Below are 17781 nucleotides of genomic sequence, written 5' to 3'. Positions count from 1 at the left end.
CAGGTGAGGTACCCCGGTATAGATACTGACCATCACGCTACATCCCCCTAAGGCCCCTATCTTTGTGGTTGGCACCCACACTGACCAGGTGAATTATTAACACTAATCATCTCACTACATCCCCCTAAGGCCCCCATCTTTGTGGTGGGTACACACACTGACCAGGTGAATTATTAACACTAATCATCTCACTACATGCCTCTAAGGCCCCCATCTTTGTGGTGGGCACACACACTGACAAGGTGAGGTATAAATACTGACCATAACAGTACACACGCACCTAAGGCCCTAATCTTTGTGGTGGGCACCCACACTGACCAGGTGAATTATTAACACTAATCATCTCACTACATACCTCTAAGGCTTCATCTTTGTGGTGGGTACACACACTGACAAGGTGAGGTATAAATACTGACCATCACAGTACACACGCACCTAAGGCCCTAATCTTTGTGTTGGGCACCCACACTGACCAGGTGAATTATTAACACTAACCATCTCACTACATACCTCTAAGGCCTCATCTGTGTGGTGGGTACACACACTGACAAGGTGAGGTATAAATACTGACCATCACAGTACATGTCCCTAGGGCCAGCCTTTGTGGTAGGCACCCACACTGACCAGGTGAGGTATAAATACTTACCATCACAGTATTCAAATCTGTCCTAATTGGTGTCAAATATTTTTTTGCATTAATACAATCTTAAAAACCTCTCCAAACATTTAAGTTTGAATACGGCCTGTAAATAAGCCCACCTATGTCAAATACAGTTCAGTAGAAATACTAACAAGTGCTATCAAATTGTCCGGCAATAAGCCCACACCCTATTTTGAGTTATGTGCTGGCCACATTGGCTTATTGCAAGATAAATGTGGCACCATCTGAAGTCTGATATTTATCTTTTGTTTGTAGATGACCAAGGTCGAGTTACCTATGGATGAAATGAGTCAAACTTATCACCAAATAGAGGGATTCCACTTTGTTAGCTCAAAAGATGGAAAAGTAAGTAATAGATCTAGAACATCACACTAAGTTATCACCAGATAGTGGGATTCCACTTTATTAGCTCCAAAGATAGAAAAGTAAGTAATAGATCTAGAACATCACACTAAGTTATCACCAGATAGTGGGATTCCACTTTGTTAGCTTTAAAGATGGAAAAGTAAGTAATAGATCTAGTACATCACACACAGTTAACACCAGATAGAGGGTTTCCACTTTGTTAGCTACAAAGATGGAAAAGTAAGTAATAGATCTAGTACACCACACAGTTATCACCAGATATAGAGATTCCACTTGTTAGCTCCAAAGATGGAAATGTAAGTTATAGATCTTTTGTCAGATTTGATACATATGTAATGGAACTGGACTGGGTCGATTGTTGGCGACCAGGTAGCTTAATTAGTAGAGCGTTCATCTATAGTTCGGAAGGTTTCTGCTCCTGTTACACAAACAAGGTCTTGCTTATTCGTAAAGGGCTTTACTTTTACACTTCCAGGGTATCCCTGACCTGAAGGAGGCATTGTTTAAAGCAACACTACAACAGGAGTACATGGGAGAGAAGATTCCACAGGCGTGGCTTCAGTTTGAGTCAATCATTACAAAGTAAGAGTATTCTCCTCTGGGGTCATCACACTTATTATTTATCCATTTATATATATAGGATTTTCACACAGCAATAACCTAATAACAATTGTAGTCGCTATTACGAAAATATTGTGTTTATCTCATGTAGCTTTAATAACCTCTGTAAGGTTCCGAATTTCATTGATATTTTTTTGGGTAATTACTTTTTTCTTGCAATGGAGAAAGTTGTGAAAACCTGTGTAACTAGAATACTATGTTACAGCTGATGGCCTTGTTGTATGTAAATAGGTCTGTCCAGGTTTTCTAGTGGACTAAAAATACCACATTCAATGATTTGTTTCACCTCATATTTATACATGAAATAAGCTAATGCTAAATTGTTTTCTTATTTGCTAACACTTAAGTCAAATGTTGAGGGACTTATAAATGATAGCATTACAGATTTTCCCTGTTCATTTGCATATGCTAAGCACATTGAGCACTACCCTTTTGATTGGTGAGTCATGTATATTTATGATGACAGGGAGAAGGTTACAAATAGCAAAGATGTGCTGTCGTACAAGGAAGTAGAGACTTTGGCTACAGAGGTGGGAATAGTGGACAGTGTTGAGGTGGGTGGTACACGGTACTAAAAACTTCATAATTAAAGTCTTTGAAGTGTGTCTTTTCTTAACTTCAAATTGGTTTCTTATCTTCATGTTTTCTACATATTTTTTTTTTTATTCAAGTTTTTGTTATTGTCCCTAGAAATTCAAAGTTTCAAGGTAATCATGGCCAGATACACTATAGTGAGGCTATTCCGTCTTTTCGTATTGCAGAGTTATCTGTTATTGCAGAGTTATCAAACCAATGACATAACAATCAATACCTGCTCAAAAGAGAAGATAACTCTGCAATACACAAAGATGGAATAGTAAATGGTGACAAATTCGCCTTACATTTTAAATAAGGTATATTACTTTCAGCGCCGTTTTTAATATATATCCAAGTTTAATTTCATAGAAATAAACCGTTACTGGACCACTAGATGACTTTGAATATACATGCATATGGTATTTGATCAATCTTAGAAAAAGTAAGTAGAAATAAATTAACCGTTATCTGATAACTAGAGTACTTACAAATTATATGGTATTAGATATAGCTAAGTTCAATTATAGAAATATAAAATATCATTGGACCAATAAATGACTTATATAGATACGATATTTCAGACACTAGAGATTGTAGTAACCAAGTTTACTCTTATTATTAACCAGAGTGATCGTCTGATCATTCTTTAATTATTGGGTTAATATTAAAACATGGCACCTGTTTTTTATCAAATACTTTCACCATATATCTCACGTAAAGCTCAACTGGCTTCACCATTAACAGATGGAGGAGTGACAGATGACCCACAACTAATTATTGTTCTATCTATAGATGAACATAACACACACACACGCCCGTTTGAAAATAATATTGTAAGAATATTGATAGCATATTTCTGTGTCATTGTTAGGTGGCTCAATCGATTCAGTTCCTACATGATCTTGGCTCCGTTCAGCACTTCCAGAATGAGTATCTACATAAACATGTGGTGATCAACCCACAGTGGATTGTGGATGTGATGGCCTGTGTGGTGTCCGTCAAACAGACCTTCATTCAGGTAACAAATGTACAATGAAACTGTGTACACCTAACACTGTGAAGATCGACCAAAGCAACTTGAAGAAAGACAGATTTAGGCTATTTGGATGTCTGGTTTATACAGGTGTTCTGATAACACAGGTTTAGTTTAACAAAAAATGTATACAGTGATGCCTATCTGGAGGTCTGGTTTATACAGGTGTTCTGATAACACAGGTTTAGTTTACTAAGAAATGTATACAGTGATGCCTATCTGGAGGTCTGGTTTATACAGGTTTCTTGATAAAAGAGGATTCCATCAAGATAGGTATATCACAATGTTTACACTGTTATGATAAAGTTTATTGTCTCCCTTGATTCTTTGGCTTGTTTTGTTCAATAATGTAAAGGTGTTTAGAGTTTCTTTGGAGGAATGATCTGTAGTAGGATATTATGTAATCCATTAAATCCAGATCGTTAACCAAAGCAACTGTTAAAACACTTCATATATTTGCTTACTCTTTTAACTGCCAAAAATTGAAAAAGGTACAACAATATTTTTCATCATTCAGTACATAAATATTGAGTAGGGCCACCGAATACTAAACTCTGCAGATATCAATATTACTGGTAAATTCAAACTGTTATCAGTGTGAAATGAAAATGTGGCTGTTTAACATTACACATGTATTGTCCTTGTTGTAGAGAAACCTGATTAATTGTTTTCTTGAGATTTATCATGTTTTCAAGGGTGGAGCTAGGTGAATCATGATTAATGGAGGGAAAACAAAGATAAACATGTTCTGGCTAGATAAGGAGTAACTTAGTATAGTTTAGGCTGGATAAACAAGGATGGATTTGGACAACCAGATGTACATTATAGTGGTGACTGGATCAAAGAGGCTTTAATTGACAACAAGTTTTTATGCCTTTCAGGATGGCCATCTGAACCATTCTGACATTCAAACGGTCTGGAAAGATTACCCAAATATGTGTGACTGGCTTCTGAAACTGACTGAACAATTCGACCTCACTTACCAGTTGGAGGGAGAGAAGTGTAACATTGTACCATGTCTCCTTCCAGAGAAACGCCCAGAGGTAAGTGTCGCATGACAGTGTAACATTGTACTTTGTCTCCTTCCAGAGAAACGTCCAGAGGTAAGGGTCACATGACAGTGTAACATTGTACTTTGTCTCCTTCCAGAGAAACGTCCAGAGGTAAGGGTCACATGACAGTGTAACGTTGTACTTTGTCTCCTTCGAGAGAAACGTCCAGAGGTAAGTGTCACATGACAGTGTAACATTGTACCATGTCTCCTTCCAGAGAAACGTCCAGAGGTAAGTGTCACATGACAGTGTAACGTTGTACTTTGTCTCCTTCCATAGAAAGGTTCAGAGGTATAAGTGTCACATAACAGTATAACAAATTGTTCTTTCTACTCCTAGAGATAACAAATTTATATTCAAACTCAAATCCTGATTAAAATGTGATGGTACCTATTAAACTCTTATAAGTAATAAAGTGAGTGTTAGTCATTTTCAACGTGAACCACTTAAACGGGAGCTAAATCAAAATGGGGTTGTTCACCTTTGGAGAAAGATTGATATTGCATATCAAGATTCAAGGATTTTGTTTGTTTAGGATTCCTGTACCACTGTCAAAAACTGTAACTATACATTCAGCATTTGTTCTCTGGCATCACTTAATCAAGCTTTAAGAAAGCAATTATAATAATAATAACAAAATGTTTTTTCTAAGTCTAAAATTTAGAATGGTCATTGGACAGATTTTCCAGAAATGATAAAAATATATTTGTAAAAAAAAGAAAGAAAATGGGGAAAAAACAGATAAATTTACAAAAATAAAATAAAACATTGTTCTGTGTAAAGAGAATACAAAATTAAACAGTGCCAGACCAGGATTCAAACCCTGAACCTTTGAACATGAAACAATGTCCCTTATGGACTGAGCATGAGCTTCCTGGTCAGTGATAGTTACCTGGTGCACCTGTATATTAGTTATATCCAAAATTAATTTAAGGGGAGGTTACTCTCTGTATGGAAAACACATTTTGGCATTCTCCAGTGTTTTGCCTTCAGGGGGAGAGAGATCTGTCAAAAAGTTGCTGTTTCACATCCAGCATGGAAAATTGTCAGTTTCAATGGAAGATATGAAAGTGATTCTGCAAAATAAGGATGAACATTGTGCTTTGTATCTGTAGTTTAAATGGCCAGAGATGAACAAAGATGAAGGAATCTATGAGACGACGATGATCTACAGGTTTGACTATCTACCAGCTGGCCTGTTCAATAGGGGACAGGTAATTAGCTACACTGCATTAACTTGATGGAGAAAATCTTTGTGTGTCGAGCAAAGAAATAATCAAGGCCAGTATTTGAGGTATTTAGACTCGTATCACCAGACATGCATAAAATTAATTTTATTGGAAAGTATATGCTTTTAACCCTCAGTTTTCCCAAAGTGTTATTTTCATGCAGAGCTAAGGAACTGATAATCCACACAAGAATCACACTATCTTTCATACTATAAATCAACTCTTCACAGTTCTTTTCCCAGATCTGTGTATTGCTATCAAGAGGGACATCAAAATTCACCTCTTCACGTCTGTATTTTAGGGTCTCTGCAAAGACGTCATGTAAATACCACCCTTTATTTGTTCAATTATGTGCACATTGCTTGCTTAAATGCATAAAAGTGATTGTAAGCCTTTGTTTTTGTTTCACAATTATAACCATTACTATTATCCATATGTTGTATGGAGTAATTTTACAAATTAAATAGGGCGCTATATAAATGTTGTATATTATATTGTTGTATATTATTATCACCTATGCATTTAAATATGAACTAGCTAACATTGTCTGAATACAGGTGAGGCTACACGGGTATTCAGAAGACTCCTTTATCTGGAAGAGAGGGTCGTTCCTGAAGAAAAATGGCCAGATAGCCTTGATACAGCAGATCAAGTAAGACATTATCAGCTGACCAGAAAATGTTGATTCATTACATCTAAAAATTTGTAAAAATTATTTTTACCTGTGGAATATCAGAAATTATCAATTTGATAAATACTTCAATGCAGTAAACTATTAAGCATCTTCTATGTAATAATTAATTCCTTATAGTATAATTTATAATTCTGTATACAGCATTGATTTTGTGATAATTAAGTCCAAATAGCTACAGACTGTTTTTTGATTTTGAATCTTTTTTTTTAAGGAGGTTCATGTCATAGTTGCTCCCTAGAAATGGTATGAAATAAGTCCTCTTATAATTTACCATACTGTTATATAAAATATCTTCCCCTCATAGGTAAATTTGTAACTAGATGTTTACCTTTCATTCCTCCAGGGACTCAGAGTTAAATGTGAGAGTTCAGGGAATGAAGCCGGACAACCTGCTGTTCTTCATCCACGAGGTGTTTGAAGGTCTGATCAATGAGTCCTTCCATGGTGTTGCCTACGATTACGAGATACCTTGTCCAGATTGTACCAAGCAGGTAATTGATGAAAAATATTTTCACAGAAATATATATTTACCATGGCAATCAGAATAGTATGGAAATAAAATGTACTTGTTTTCTTGTTTCAGAAAAAAATGAGATCTCCACAAAAACAAATATATCTCAGTGTTCTTGATTAAAGTTGTATAGTAGCTAGTTTGATTGTCTGTCTGGAAGTCTTCCAAGAGCTTGAACAATAATTTTTCAACCATAAATTTACAGTATGTGAAAGACCCCCACATGTTCAAGGCGTCAGGTATCCGTCGTGCTCTAGAATTGAAAGCACCTTTCCTACAGTGTCAAAAATACTTCCACACTGCCCCGGTCCTCAGCCTCCAGGGGACCCTGGCTCCCGACACCAACAGTGACTTTGAGGTCCATCTGGATCAAGATGTTAACAATCTTCAACACATGCAAAATGAAATGGCAGTCGGTGAGTATTTTTAATACCATGAGGACTATAGAAATTTTGAGAACATTTGAAGCCTTAACCATAACCCCACATCTCCACATCCCCACATCCCTGTCCCCTGTCCCCCATCTCGTTCTCGTCCCCCACCCTCTGTCCCCCTCCCCGTCCCCTGTCCCCCATCCCCTAGGGAGGGGGATGTGTGACAGATCTAACTTAAAGGTAATGTTTTTATCTTAAAGTTATCAAAGTTAATAAAAAAAATAAAAAAAAAAAAAAATCTTTTCCCACCATTTTGATACTTTTATAACTAATTAATAGATCAGCTGGTCATTATCAATGCAATGAATCCAGATTTTATGTTGAAATATAAGACGTGTGATTACAAGTATAATTATATAGATACAGTTTTATTGATGTTACTCAGCACCAAGTATAATCACTTTCTGGCCGAATATTCATCTTTTACATGATTTGTTTTAGCTACAAAATATGAAGGAACATGAAAAGAGCAAGAATAAATATATTTATCATGCATGTTTATGTTTTTGACATTGATTTCACAATTAGTTTTTAGGTATCCTGCAATAGCAGTGTGTAGACATGTATCTGTTTTACCACATCCCATTACCAGAATACATGTGAATATTTCCAAAAAAACATAGAAGATCATCAAGTCTTCATTATCACAATCTTGACTTCATGTCTATTGAAATTTGACGTCCCAGAATGACAACTTTATTTCTATTTTTGTCCAGATATTTTCCTTTCCTACTGCATCAAAGATGCTCCAGGTGATAAATCCAAGGTCATACACCCAGCAACCGTCCACGCTGACCTGGAAAAAGCGGGCTACTCATGGTAATTATTAATACATAATCTTTAACATCAGATCTGGTTTGTTTTTATCTCACTTTGAGATGACTAAAACACAGATAGATGTGATATATATTTCAAATTCCAAATATGAGCTCCAGTTTATTTTATTGTTTAGCAAGGAATTCATCACTTATTTGAGGTCAGCTAATTTTCTGTTACATATTTACATGGTAGGTTATGTTCATTGAATTTCAAAATAGGTGTGTATGTTAAATATGATTGGTAAGTTCCATTTGTACAGAGTCTGTCAGCCTTTTCCTGTTGTTTACAATAGCTTCTTTTGAACGAAAGATTACTCACAAACCAATGTAGTACAATATGTAAATGTACAAAAGGCTTTTTCTTTAAAACAGTGAATAGTTGCAATTCCTGGATCCTTAACCGACTTAGGGCTGTATGGTACCTTTCACATTATACCTGTTATTTCTTTCAAGCTATTGTCAGTTAATTATTTTTTTATATTTATTGTCTAATAATGCAGTTATTTTCAGTGCTATCAATGCAGGACTGCCTATGTGTATTTGTCAAATGTGTTTTCAGTAATTAAGTCCATATTAGAAATAATTTACATGTTTTATAGAGGGGAACACTTCTGGAAAGGAGACTTACGTTACAGTACGGTATCATACATCCTTAACTCTTGTGTGTTACAGTACGGTATCATACATCCTTAATTCTTGTGTGTTACAGTACGGTATCATGCATCCTTAACTCTTGTGTGTTACAGTACGGTATCATACATCCTTAACTCTTGTGTGTTACAGTACGGTATCATACATCCTTAACTCTTGTGTGTAACAGTACGGTATCATACATCCTTAACTCTTGTGTGTAACAGTACTGTATCATACATCCTTAATTCTTGCGTGTTACAGTATGGTATCATACATCCTTAATTCTTGTGTGCTACAGTACGGTATCATACACCCTTAACTCTTGTGTGTTACAGTACAGTATCATACATCCTTAATTCTTGTGTGTTACAGTACGGTATCATACTTCCTTAACTCTTGTGTGTTACAGTACGTTATCATACATCCTTAACTCTTGTGTGTAACAGTACAGTATCATACATCCTTAATTCTTGTATGTCACAGTACGGTATCATACATCCTTAATTCTTGTTTGTTACAGTACGGTATCATACATCCTTAATTCTTGTTTGTTACAGTACGGTATCATACATCCTTAACTCCTGTGTGTTACAGTACGGTATCATACATCCCTAACTCTTGTGTGTTACAGTACGGTATCATACACCCTTAACTTTTGTGTGTTACAGTACGGTATCATACATCCTTAACTCTTGTGTGTTACAGTACGGTATCATACATCCTAAATTATTGTGTGTTACAGTACGGTATCATACATCCTTAACTCTTGTGTGTTACAGTACGGTGTCATACATCCTTAATTCTTGTGTGTTACAGTACGGTATCATACACCCTTAATTCTTGTGTGTTACAGTACGGTATCATACATCCTTAATTCTTGTGTGTTACAGTTATTTTCCGGAGGGCAAAGACCTCATTTCACGAGAGAATATGGCCAAAAGAATAGTGCACGCCTCAGTGTTTCTCGTGTTTATCTCCAACAACTACGCAGCCAATGATGTCTGTTGTGACATGTTTAAGTACGTCATCAACACAATGAGGAAACCAACCATTGTCGTGGCCGTGGGGGAGAACTTCGACTGGAAGCAGAGCCCCACTTTGGGAGTCTTTGTGGCTGATCTTGTAAGAATTATTTAACAACATATTGTAGTGACTTTTTCTGTTACTTCTGAAGTTTCTTAAATAAACATTGTGGGAGCCTCTTTATCTATTTATGTACAGATTGGACCTTTGTTAATGTGTATGTTACTTCTGAGGTATTGTAAATGACCTTTGTATCATCCTGAACTCGTGTAAGATTAACATCTCTGTTACTGAGTATGTTACTTCTGAGGTATTGTAAATGACCTTTGTATCCTCCTGAACTCGTGTAAGATTAACATCTCTATTACTGGGTATGTTACTTTTTGAAAAACGTTTGGAACATTTGACTTTTTTTCCTTTTCTTTATTAAATCTAAATAAATGTTTGGTGTCACATTTAGTTTACACAGATCAATGTAATATGTATGAAATAATCACAAAGGCACTGTGCATATGTCACATATTTGGACTATTTTACTTATTACCTCTAAAACAGACAAGTATCATTGAACTATTTTTGTATGGCATTTATGATCTATTTGAATGACGCAGCTTTGCAAGCAAACAACATAATGTGGGCTTACTTCAAAGCCTATATTTACAATTTTTCCGCTTTTCATGTTTTTTTTCACTTACAAATTATATTTAAAATTCCCGCCTTAGTCTGCACAGATGTGTTCAATAACTGGAACAGCGCATTGTCGAGTGATGATTGGCTGAGAATTGTGTATTGTAGTGGTGGATGTCATCTAAAAATAGGTTATATAGTGACAATGCCATGCAAATGTACATATATAATTTGACAATATTCAGAACAACCTACATGTGGACATGAACGCTTTTCTGATGTCCGACATTTGTTGCTCTCTATGAAGTGTAGTAGAGTCTTTAAAATTACATGTCAATGGATGGAGATTTTTCCAAACTCCTTGTTTATTATCCTTTTCTTGCTAATTAGGTTTAAACAAGATATCACAAAATCACTTACATGTTTATTCCATGTTAAAACTGATTTTTCAGGAGCTTTAGAGGATGAGTTTTTGAGAGAGAAAAAAATCTGTTTTGGACTAAGTTTGGAGCCTAAGAAAATACTTGTGTTTGGAAGAGAACCATCCTGTAATGCACAGTTATGCTGGTCATGTATGGAGGTCAAAACATTAATGTTTGTTTATAAACACAATGTCATGTGTGGACAAAGCAGGAAGGAGGGAAGGAACACTGTATATTGAATTGTATCTTGTAGGTTTTTGTGAATATGATCAACTCCAAGAAGGATGTGTACAAAACCAAATTTGCTGAACTACTGACCACTCTACAGAAGAATGAACAACTGAGTCTGACCAGACCAGAGACGTCCAATAGTTGCTTCATCAGTTACTCCTGGGTCAACTCTCGTATGGCAGTGGATTCTGGCACTAGGTATCTACGCTGGCTACTCCTCATATACTTCAATGTTACTGATACATAATTAGAATATTGGAACGTTTAAACATGTTTATTTTTTGTGCAGGGAGCTAGCTGGTGCTGTTGGCCAAGTGGACCCTAGGGAGCTGAAGAACTATTTAGAAGAGCATGGTGTAGGGTGCTGGATTGATGTGGAGCAAGTCAATGTGGTGAGTTGAATGATAAGGATATAATTTTGGGCTATTCCAAGTATATGAATATATAGGCTGGGAGGGAAGAGGGGTAGGGGAGTTGTTGGGTCTAAATTTGGGTTAGGGAGGCACTTATACTTGATAATATATGGGTGATACTTTAGAATACAATACTGATAGTCGTTAACATTTATATAGTAGACCTCAGTAGAAAAGACTTACTGAGTTACCTGGTAATTCCAGGAATCTTTACCACCTTCAGTGGGGATATTCAGCATAGTGCCAAATGTACCAGAGGTCACTTTTTCCAAGTGCCTCCTGTACGAGTCAAACTGGACTAAAGATTGCCAGTAGTAGTTCAGTTCTCTGCTAAAGATTGCCAGTAGTAGTATTTCAGTTCTCTACTAAAGATTGCCAGTAGTTGTTCAGTTCTCTACTAAAGATTGCAAGTAGTAGTTCAGTTCTCTACTAAAGATTGCCAGTAGTTGTTCAGTTCTCTTCTAAATGTTGCCAGTAGTAGTTCAGTTCTCTACTAAAGATTGCCAGTAGTAGTTCAGTTCTCTACTAAAGATTGCCAGTAGTAGTTCAGTTATCTATTAAAGATTGCCAGTAGTAGTTCAGTTCTCTACTAAAGATTGCCAGTAGTAGTTCAGTTCTCTACTAAAGATTGCCAGTAGTAGTTCAGTTCTCTACTTAAGGTTGCCAGTTGTTCAGTTCTCTACTAAAGATTGCCATTAGAAGTTCAGTTCTCTACTAAAGTTTGCCAGTAGTAGTTCAGTTCTCTACTAAAGATTTGCCAATAGTAGTTCAGTTCTCTACTAAAGATTGCCAGTAGTTGTTCAGTTCTCTACTAAAGATTTGCCAGTAGTACTTAAGTTCTCTACTAAAGATTTGCCAGTAGTACTTCAGTTCTCTACCTATTGAGCTAAAAGAAAAGTAATTCTTTAGTTCAATAACAAGTTGCTTGATAGTTCACCACTGACATTTGTAGAATTAAATTTGAAAAAATTGCTGCCTACCCAAACTTTAAAATCAGGTTTAGACAAACACACATTTTATATACTGATGTGCCTTAATTATGTTGATGATGGCATTATTTGAAGACCCATTAAAAAAATGTGATATAATGTATATATTTTGCATTAACAGAATGACCAGCTGTTCAGCAGAATTGCGAAGGGTATGTCAGAGGCCCGGATAATGGTCGCCTGTGTCTCAGATGAATATGCTGAGTCAAAGACTTGTTGTAAAGAACTCCGGTTTGCCCTGCAGCTTGGGTTGCCATTGGTGATTGCTGTTGTTGGGACTGGTGACCAGTGGAAGCGTACCGAGGTATGACCTCACCTGCTTCTTACAGCTACTTGACCGTGCATGTTTCTATCATGTTTGTCGGACATATGGCTTGATTGCAGCCCTTTCAGGGCATTAATTACAAAAACACATGTACTTATATCTTTGAATTTTTTTTTTTCTATATCCAAAAGAAAAATACAGTACACAGCAACAAAATGGCTACTCTAGAAGAATACACTTGTAAATTCTTATTTAAAATTCTCAACAAAAATTTAATAACTTTTGTCACAAAAATATGCATAAAATGAGGAATTAACACCATTACAATGAAAAACAATTTTTTGGTTCAATACGATTAGTAAAGCATCAGTTTGTTGTATTTGCCATCACTATAAGTATAATGATCATTGGAAATGCATGGTAATCTGTAGAAATCTGCTTTATGTAAAGTTCATTCTCCAGATGTAGATGATATGGAAATTTAAAAAAAATTAACAGAGAAGAGAATAGAGTGCTTCCACTGGGGATCGAACCTGCGAACCCAGACTTCCTAGCTGGACACTCTACCACTGAGCTAAAGGGAAATTCCCTTTAGCTTGAAGCTGTAATCTTATGTACAATGAAAATCTACCACAAAAATATAACTTGTTAGTGACATTATCAGGAATGTTAATTTTAATGTAAAGCTACACCTGGTTGTCAACACTGACAAAGTTTGAACTTCAAATATCAAATACTTGTCAAGTTTTCAAAACTTCTATCTAATTTTTATTTTTTACACAAACCTATCAGTCCCTGATCAAAAATGATACTGAACATCACAGATGATCGTCTTAGAGTGTAGGTGCTGGTAACTTAAAACACAACTAGAGGTTATAAGTTAATTAAAAGAAAATTCCAATTCAAATGTGCTGGAGCAGCACCCCGTAGGGTCAGCTCCTGTCCAGGAAGATGATGATGTTGCTATTCCCTTGTATTGCTAAGTCTGTTCTGACTCTATGATTCATCTGTGATTACTTTCAGGTTGGTTTCCATTCCTTGTCGTTTCCGACAATCAACTTTCAGAGCCATAATGACAATGCCTGCTCAGACTTGTTAAAGCTTGTACAGAAGCACATGTTGTCAGAACGCAAAGAAGACGCAGAGGAGGAGAAGAGGAAGAAAAACAAGGCTAACGAGGAGAAGGCAAATACATCTTTCCAGGTATGTCATTTTACTTCTCCTTCAAAGCATTACATATTACTCAATCCATAAAAGACATGATTACACCTTGTAAAATCTGACATATAATTAGCTCAAAATGTATTGTCATGATAATATATTTACATTCTGTATGCTTAGACCCATCGGTGAAATTGACATTCATTTTTGCATAACACAGGTGACCTCATCACCGTGTATTGATACACATTAATGACATAGCACAGGGCGTAATTGGTACACGTCCGCCGTCAAACAGCCCTCGGTGTAGTTTAGTTATGCTAATATGATTAACATTAAACATGATAGGCTTCATTTTAATTCTCAAAAGAGGTTTGTATGGTACATGATAATAATATCCGACCTGTGCTAGTTCTACAAATAAAATTTGAAAATACATCTATATTCTGTTTGTTTCGTTGTCATGCTGTTGGTAGGACCCCCACCGGAAGTTTTACATTTTCCCGCGATAACACACTGTTCTCTCTACTGCGTTGCCCCCATGTACAAAAAGAATTACAATGCTGGTATTATTTTTATTTATGCTTGCATCGGAAAATTCAAAGCACTTTAAAATGTAAATATAAGGAATGAAATTTATTTTATCAACATTCATGAGGTCATAACAACATGAATGTTGAAAAAATAACTTTCATTCCTTAAGTACTGGATGTTGCCATGACAATGTACGGGTATTGCCATGACAATATACATGTATAGCCAAGACAATATACATGTATAGCCAAGCCAATATACATGTATAGCCAAGCCAATATACATGTATAGCAAGACAATATACATGTTTAGCCAAGACAATATACTGGTAGTGCCATAACAATGTACTGGATATTGCCATGACAATGGACTGGTATTACCATGACAATGTACGAATATTGCCATGACAATGTACCTGGTATTGCCATGACAATATACTGGTATGGCCATTACCATGTACTGGTATAGTCATGACAATGTACTGGATATTGCCATGACAATATACATTTATAGCCAAGACAATATACTGGTATTGCCATTACAATGTACTGGTATTGCCATTACAATGTAATGGTATTGGCAAATGTATTGGTATTGCCATGACAATGTACTTGGTATTGCCATGACAATGTACTGGTATTACCATGACAATGTACGAATATTGCCATGACAATGTACTGGGTATTGCCAAATTATTTTACTGGATTTTCCCATGACAATGTACTGGTATTGCCATTACAATGTAATGGTATTGGCAAATGTATTGGTATTGACATGACAATGTACTTGGTATTGCCATGACAATGTACTGGTATTACCATGACAATGTACGAGTATTGTCATGACAATGTACTGGGTATTGCCAAATTATTTTACTGGATTTTGCCATGACAATGTACTGGTATTGCCATTACAATGTAATGGTATTGCCATTACAATGTAATGGTATTGCCAAATGAAATGGTATTGCCATTACAATATACTGGTATTGCCATTACAATTTACTGATATTGCCATTACAATATACTGGTATTACCATTACAATGTACTGGTATTGCCATTACAATATACTGATATTGCCATTACAATATACTGGTATTGCCATTACAATGTACTGGAATTGCCATTACAATGTACTGGTATTGCCATTACAATGTACTGGAATTGCCATTACAATGTACTGGTATTGCCATTACAATATACTGGTATTGCCCTGACAATATACTGGTATTGCCATTACAATATACTGGTATTGCCCTGACAATATACTGGTATTGCCATTACAATATACTGGTATTGCCATCACAATGTACTGGTATTGCCATTACAATGTACTGGTATTGCCATGACAATGTACTGATCTTGCCATGACAATGTACTGGTATTGCCATGACAATATACTGGTATTGCCATGACAATGTACTGGTATAGCCATGACAATGTACCGGATATTGCCATGACAATGTACTGGGTATTGCCATGACAATGTACTGGTATTGCCATGACAATGTACTGGGTTAACAATTATACTCTGTATCTCTGTTTGATTAAGTTGTTCATGTGATAGTTAAACCTGTTTTATATATATGCTTTGTTGAACAAGTCCTACAATAAGAATGACATCAGGAATTTCTTCATCCTTACAGGAAATGTATGAGCTGGCCCAGAGGAAGTTCCTCAGACAAATAGCCAGCTATGCAAGTGCCCAGGACCTCGGTAACTACCCTCACCTGTTCGTGCTGGACATCAGTCCGACACATTCGAAAAAGACAAGTGAGTGTATGCAGGATTTGTAACACATAGCTGTGTGAGGTGGATCATTAAAGGCTTGGTATCCCAGTTCAGGAAAGAACTATGTCTTTTTAATATTTATGATTGTTTGCAACACTGTTCCTTTTAAACATACCCATAGTCCATAATGTGTGGTAGTGCATCTTGGAATATATATGTTTGAGCAGAACTGTTCAGAACTGAATCCTTATATTTACACTACACTAAAGAGATATGGGATATTTTAATGGCTTCCCATTGAATACCATAAATCATGGGTATGTTAGGATACCACATGTGTTGCAAGTGCAAAACAGGAGTGAAAAACTACATCAATGTATATATGGTATAGCATTCAACAGGATAAGCAGTAAATTTAGAATTTATTACATTTTTAACATAACTGCAATGAAAAAAAAATGTCACTGTATCAAAACAGCGATGGAAATAATGGCTTATATGCTCTAATGACATCAGCTTGATAAAAAGGCTTCACACCAAATGGAGTTCTACGTTTTTTTCTGCTGTTATCTATGGTCACAGCTTTGAGTGCAGTGACTGGGAAGTACATTGTTTCTATTGCAGACAGTGAAGAAGACTCCACAGTGGAGCTTGATTACGACTCGGTGAAAAACAAAGGATTCTGGGTGAATGCGTATACCATGTGTGAATGTGAACAGGTAAATAATCTTTTATTACGTGAACAAGTTGTTAAATGGACTTCAAAGATTAAGTCAGTTATAAGTCTACCAATATAAAAAGTTCTCAGCTCTTTACTGATACTGTTTGTGGTCAATATGGTCATATAAACAGGGAATAATGAAATATTTGTAATAAGTAAAACTGGCAGTTATGAACATCAAAGAATGCCACTTTGCAATGATATAATGATCGAAGGATTAGGATGCTTCCGTTTGAAGATGGGGATTTTGTTGATAACTCTAAATAGCAATTTCTACTTTAGATAAAATAATGAAATCCTTGCAAGATTAAGAAATATCAGGATTTGTAGGTTGTATCAGTCCACATTATGCTCCTATTAACTTTGACTTAGTTCAAGTTATACGTTTTATTTTTAGCACACCTGGCACAAAGCACCTGTGAGATTATGGTGCAATGTCCATCTGTCTCTCAATTATTTAGCCCATCATCGTCAGAAAGATATAAACTGAAAAACAGATAAAGGTGGGCAATCGAAATGATGTATCAGTCATGCAGACTACGGTTTATTTAAATCATCTTGGTAGTTTATGAGGAATAGTCCAGGTGTGTCCTCATCCATGGACAGATGGCAAAGAGACAGACAAATTGATGTCTGTATACCACCTTAACTTTATTGCAAGGCATACAACAATTGAAATAATAATATTTGTTTTTGTTTTTCTAGGGATGGCACAGTGTTTGTGATCCAATTGAAATGAGGTTCAGATTTGATGTCGTGCAACTAGAGGAATATGCGTCCTACCTTGCTCGCATAACCATGGTTATGAGGCATGACCCTAATTTTGCCCTTAGTCTGTACAACAGTAAGGCAGGTCAGCACTACCTCAAGTTGATACAGGAGGTAAGTGTTGCCTGTCTTTAGTGAACATTTCTGTATAGAACACAGTCAGTACATCACTGTGGCTCTGTATAGTGAGGAGGTAAGTGTTGCCTGGCTTTAGTGAACATTTCTGTATAGAACACAGTCAGTACATCACTGTGGCTCTGTATAGTGA

General features: G+C 36.1%; 1 protein-coding gene across 1 annotated transcript in view; it reads left to right on the top strand.

The window, feature by feature from the left end:
• The window catches only part of LOC110455055, a 92296-nt gene that overhangs the window by 61882 nt on the left and 12633 nt on the right, over positions 1 to 17781 (top strand). The window contains exons 40-57 of the mRNA XM_021504972.1: positions 917 to 1006; positions 1503 to 1609; positions 2115 to 2202; positions 3096 to 3242; positions 4139 to 4300; positions 5425 to 5523; positions 6096 to 6190; positions 6576 to 6723; positions 6949 to 7159; positions 7894 to 7996; positions 9519 to 9750; positions 10954 to 11129; positions 11221 to 11323; positions 12455 to 12637; positions 13622 to 13801; positions 15940 to 16066; positions 16649 to 16743; positions 17451 to 17627. Of these exons, the coding sequence (XP_021360647.1) occupies positions 917 to 1006; positions 1503 to 1609; positions 2115 to 2202; positions 3096 to 3242; positions 4139 to 4300; positions 5425 to 5523; positions 6096 to 6190; positions 6576 to 6723; positions 6949 to 7159; positions 7894 to 7996; positions 9519 to 9750; positions 10954 to 11129; positions 11221 to 11323; positions 12455 to 12637; positions 13622 to 13801; positions 15940 to 16066; positions 16649 to 16743; positions 17451 to 17627 (2523 nt within the window). The remainder of the gene's footprint in view (positions 1 to 916; positions 1007 to 1502; positions 1610 to 2114; positions 2203 to 3095; positions 3243 to 4138; positions 4301 to 5424; positions 5524 to 6095; positions 6191 to 6575; positions 6724 to 6948; positions 7160 to 7893; positions 7997 to 9518; positions 9751 to 10953; positions 11130 to 11220; positions 11324 to 12454; positions 12638 to 13621; positions 13802 to 15939; positions 16067 to 16648; positions 16744 to 17450; positions 17628 to 17781) is intronic.

Source organism: Mizuhopecten yessoensis, unplaced genomic scaffold (assembly GCF_002113885.1).
Source record: "Mizuhopecten yessoensis strain PY_sf001 unplaced genomic scaffold, ASM211388v2 scaffold8123, whole genome shotgun sequence".
Taxonomy (NCBI): Eukaryota; Metazoa; Mollusca; class Bivalvia; order Pectinida; family Pectinidae; genus Mizuhopecten; species Mizuhopecten yessoensis.
This window is presented reverse-complemented; position numbering and strand designations above follow the sequence as displayed.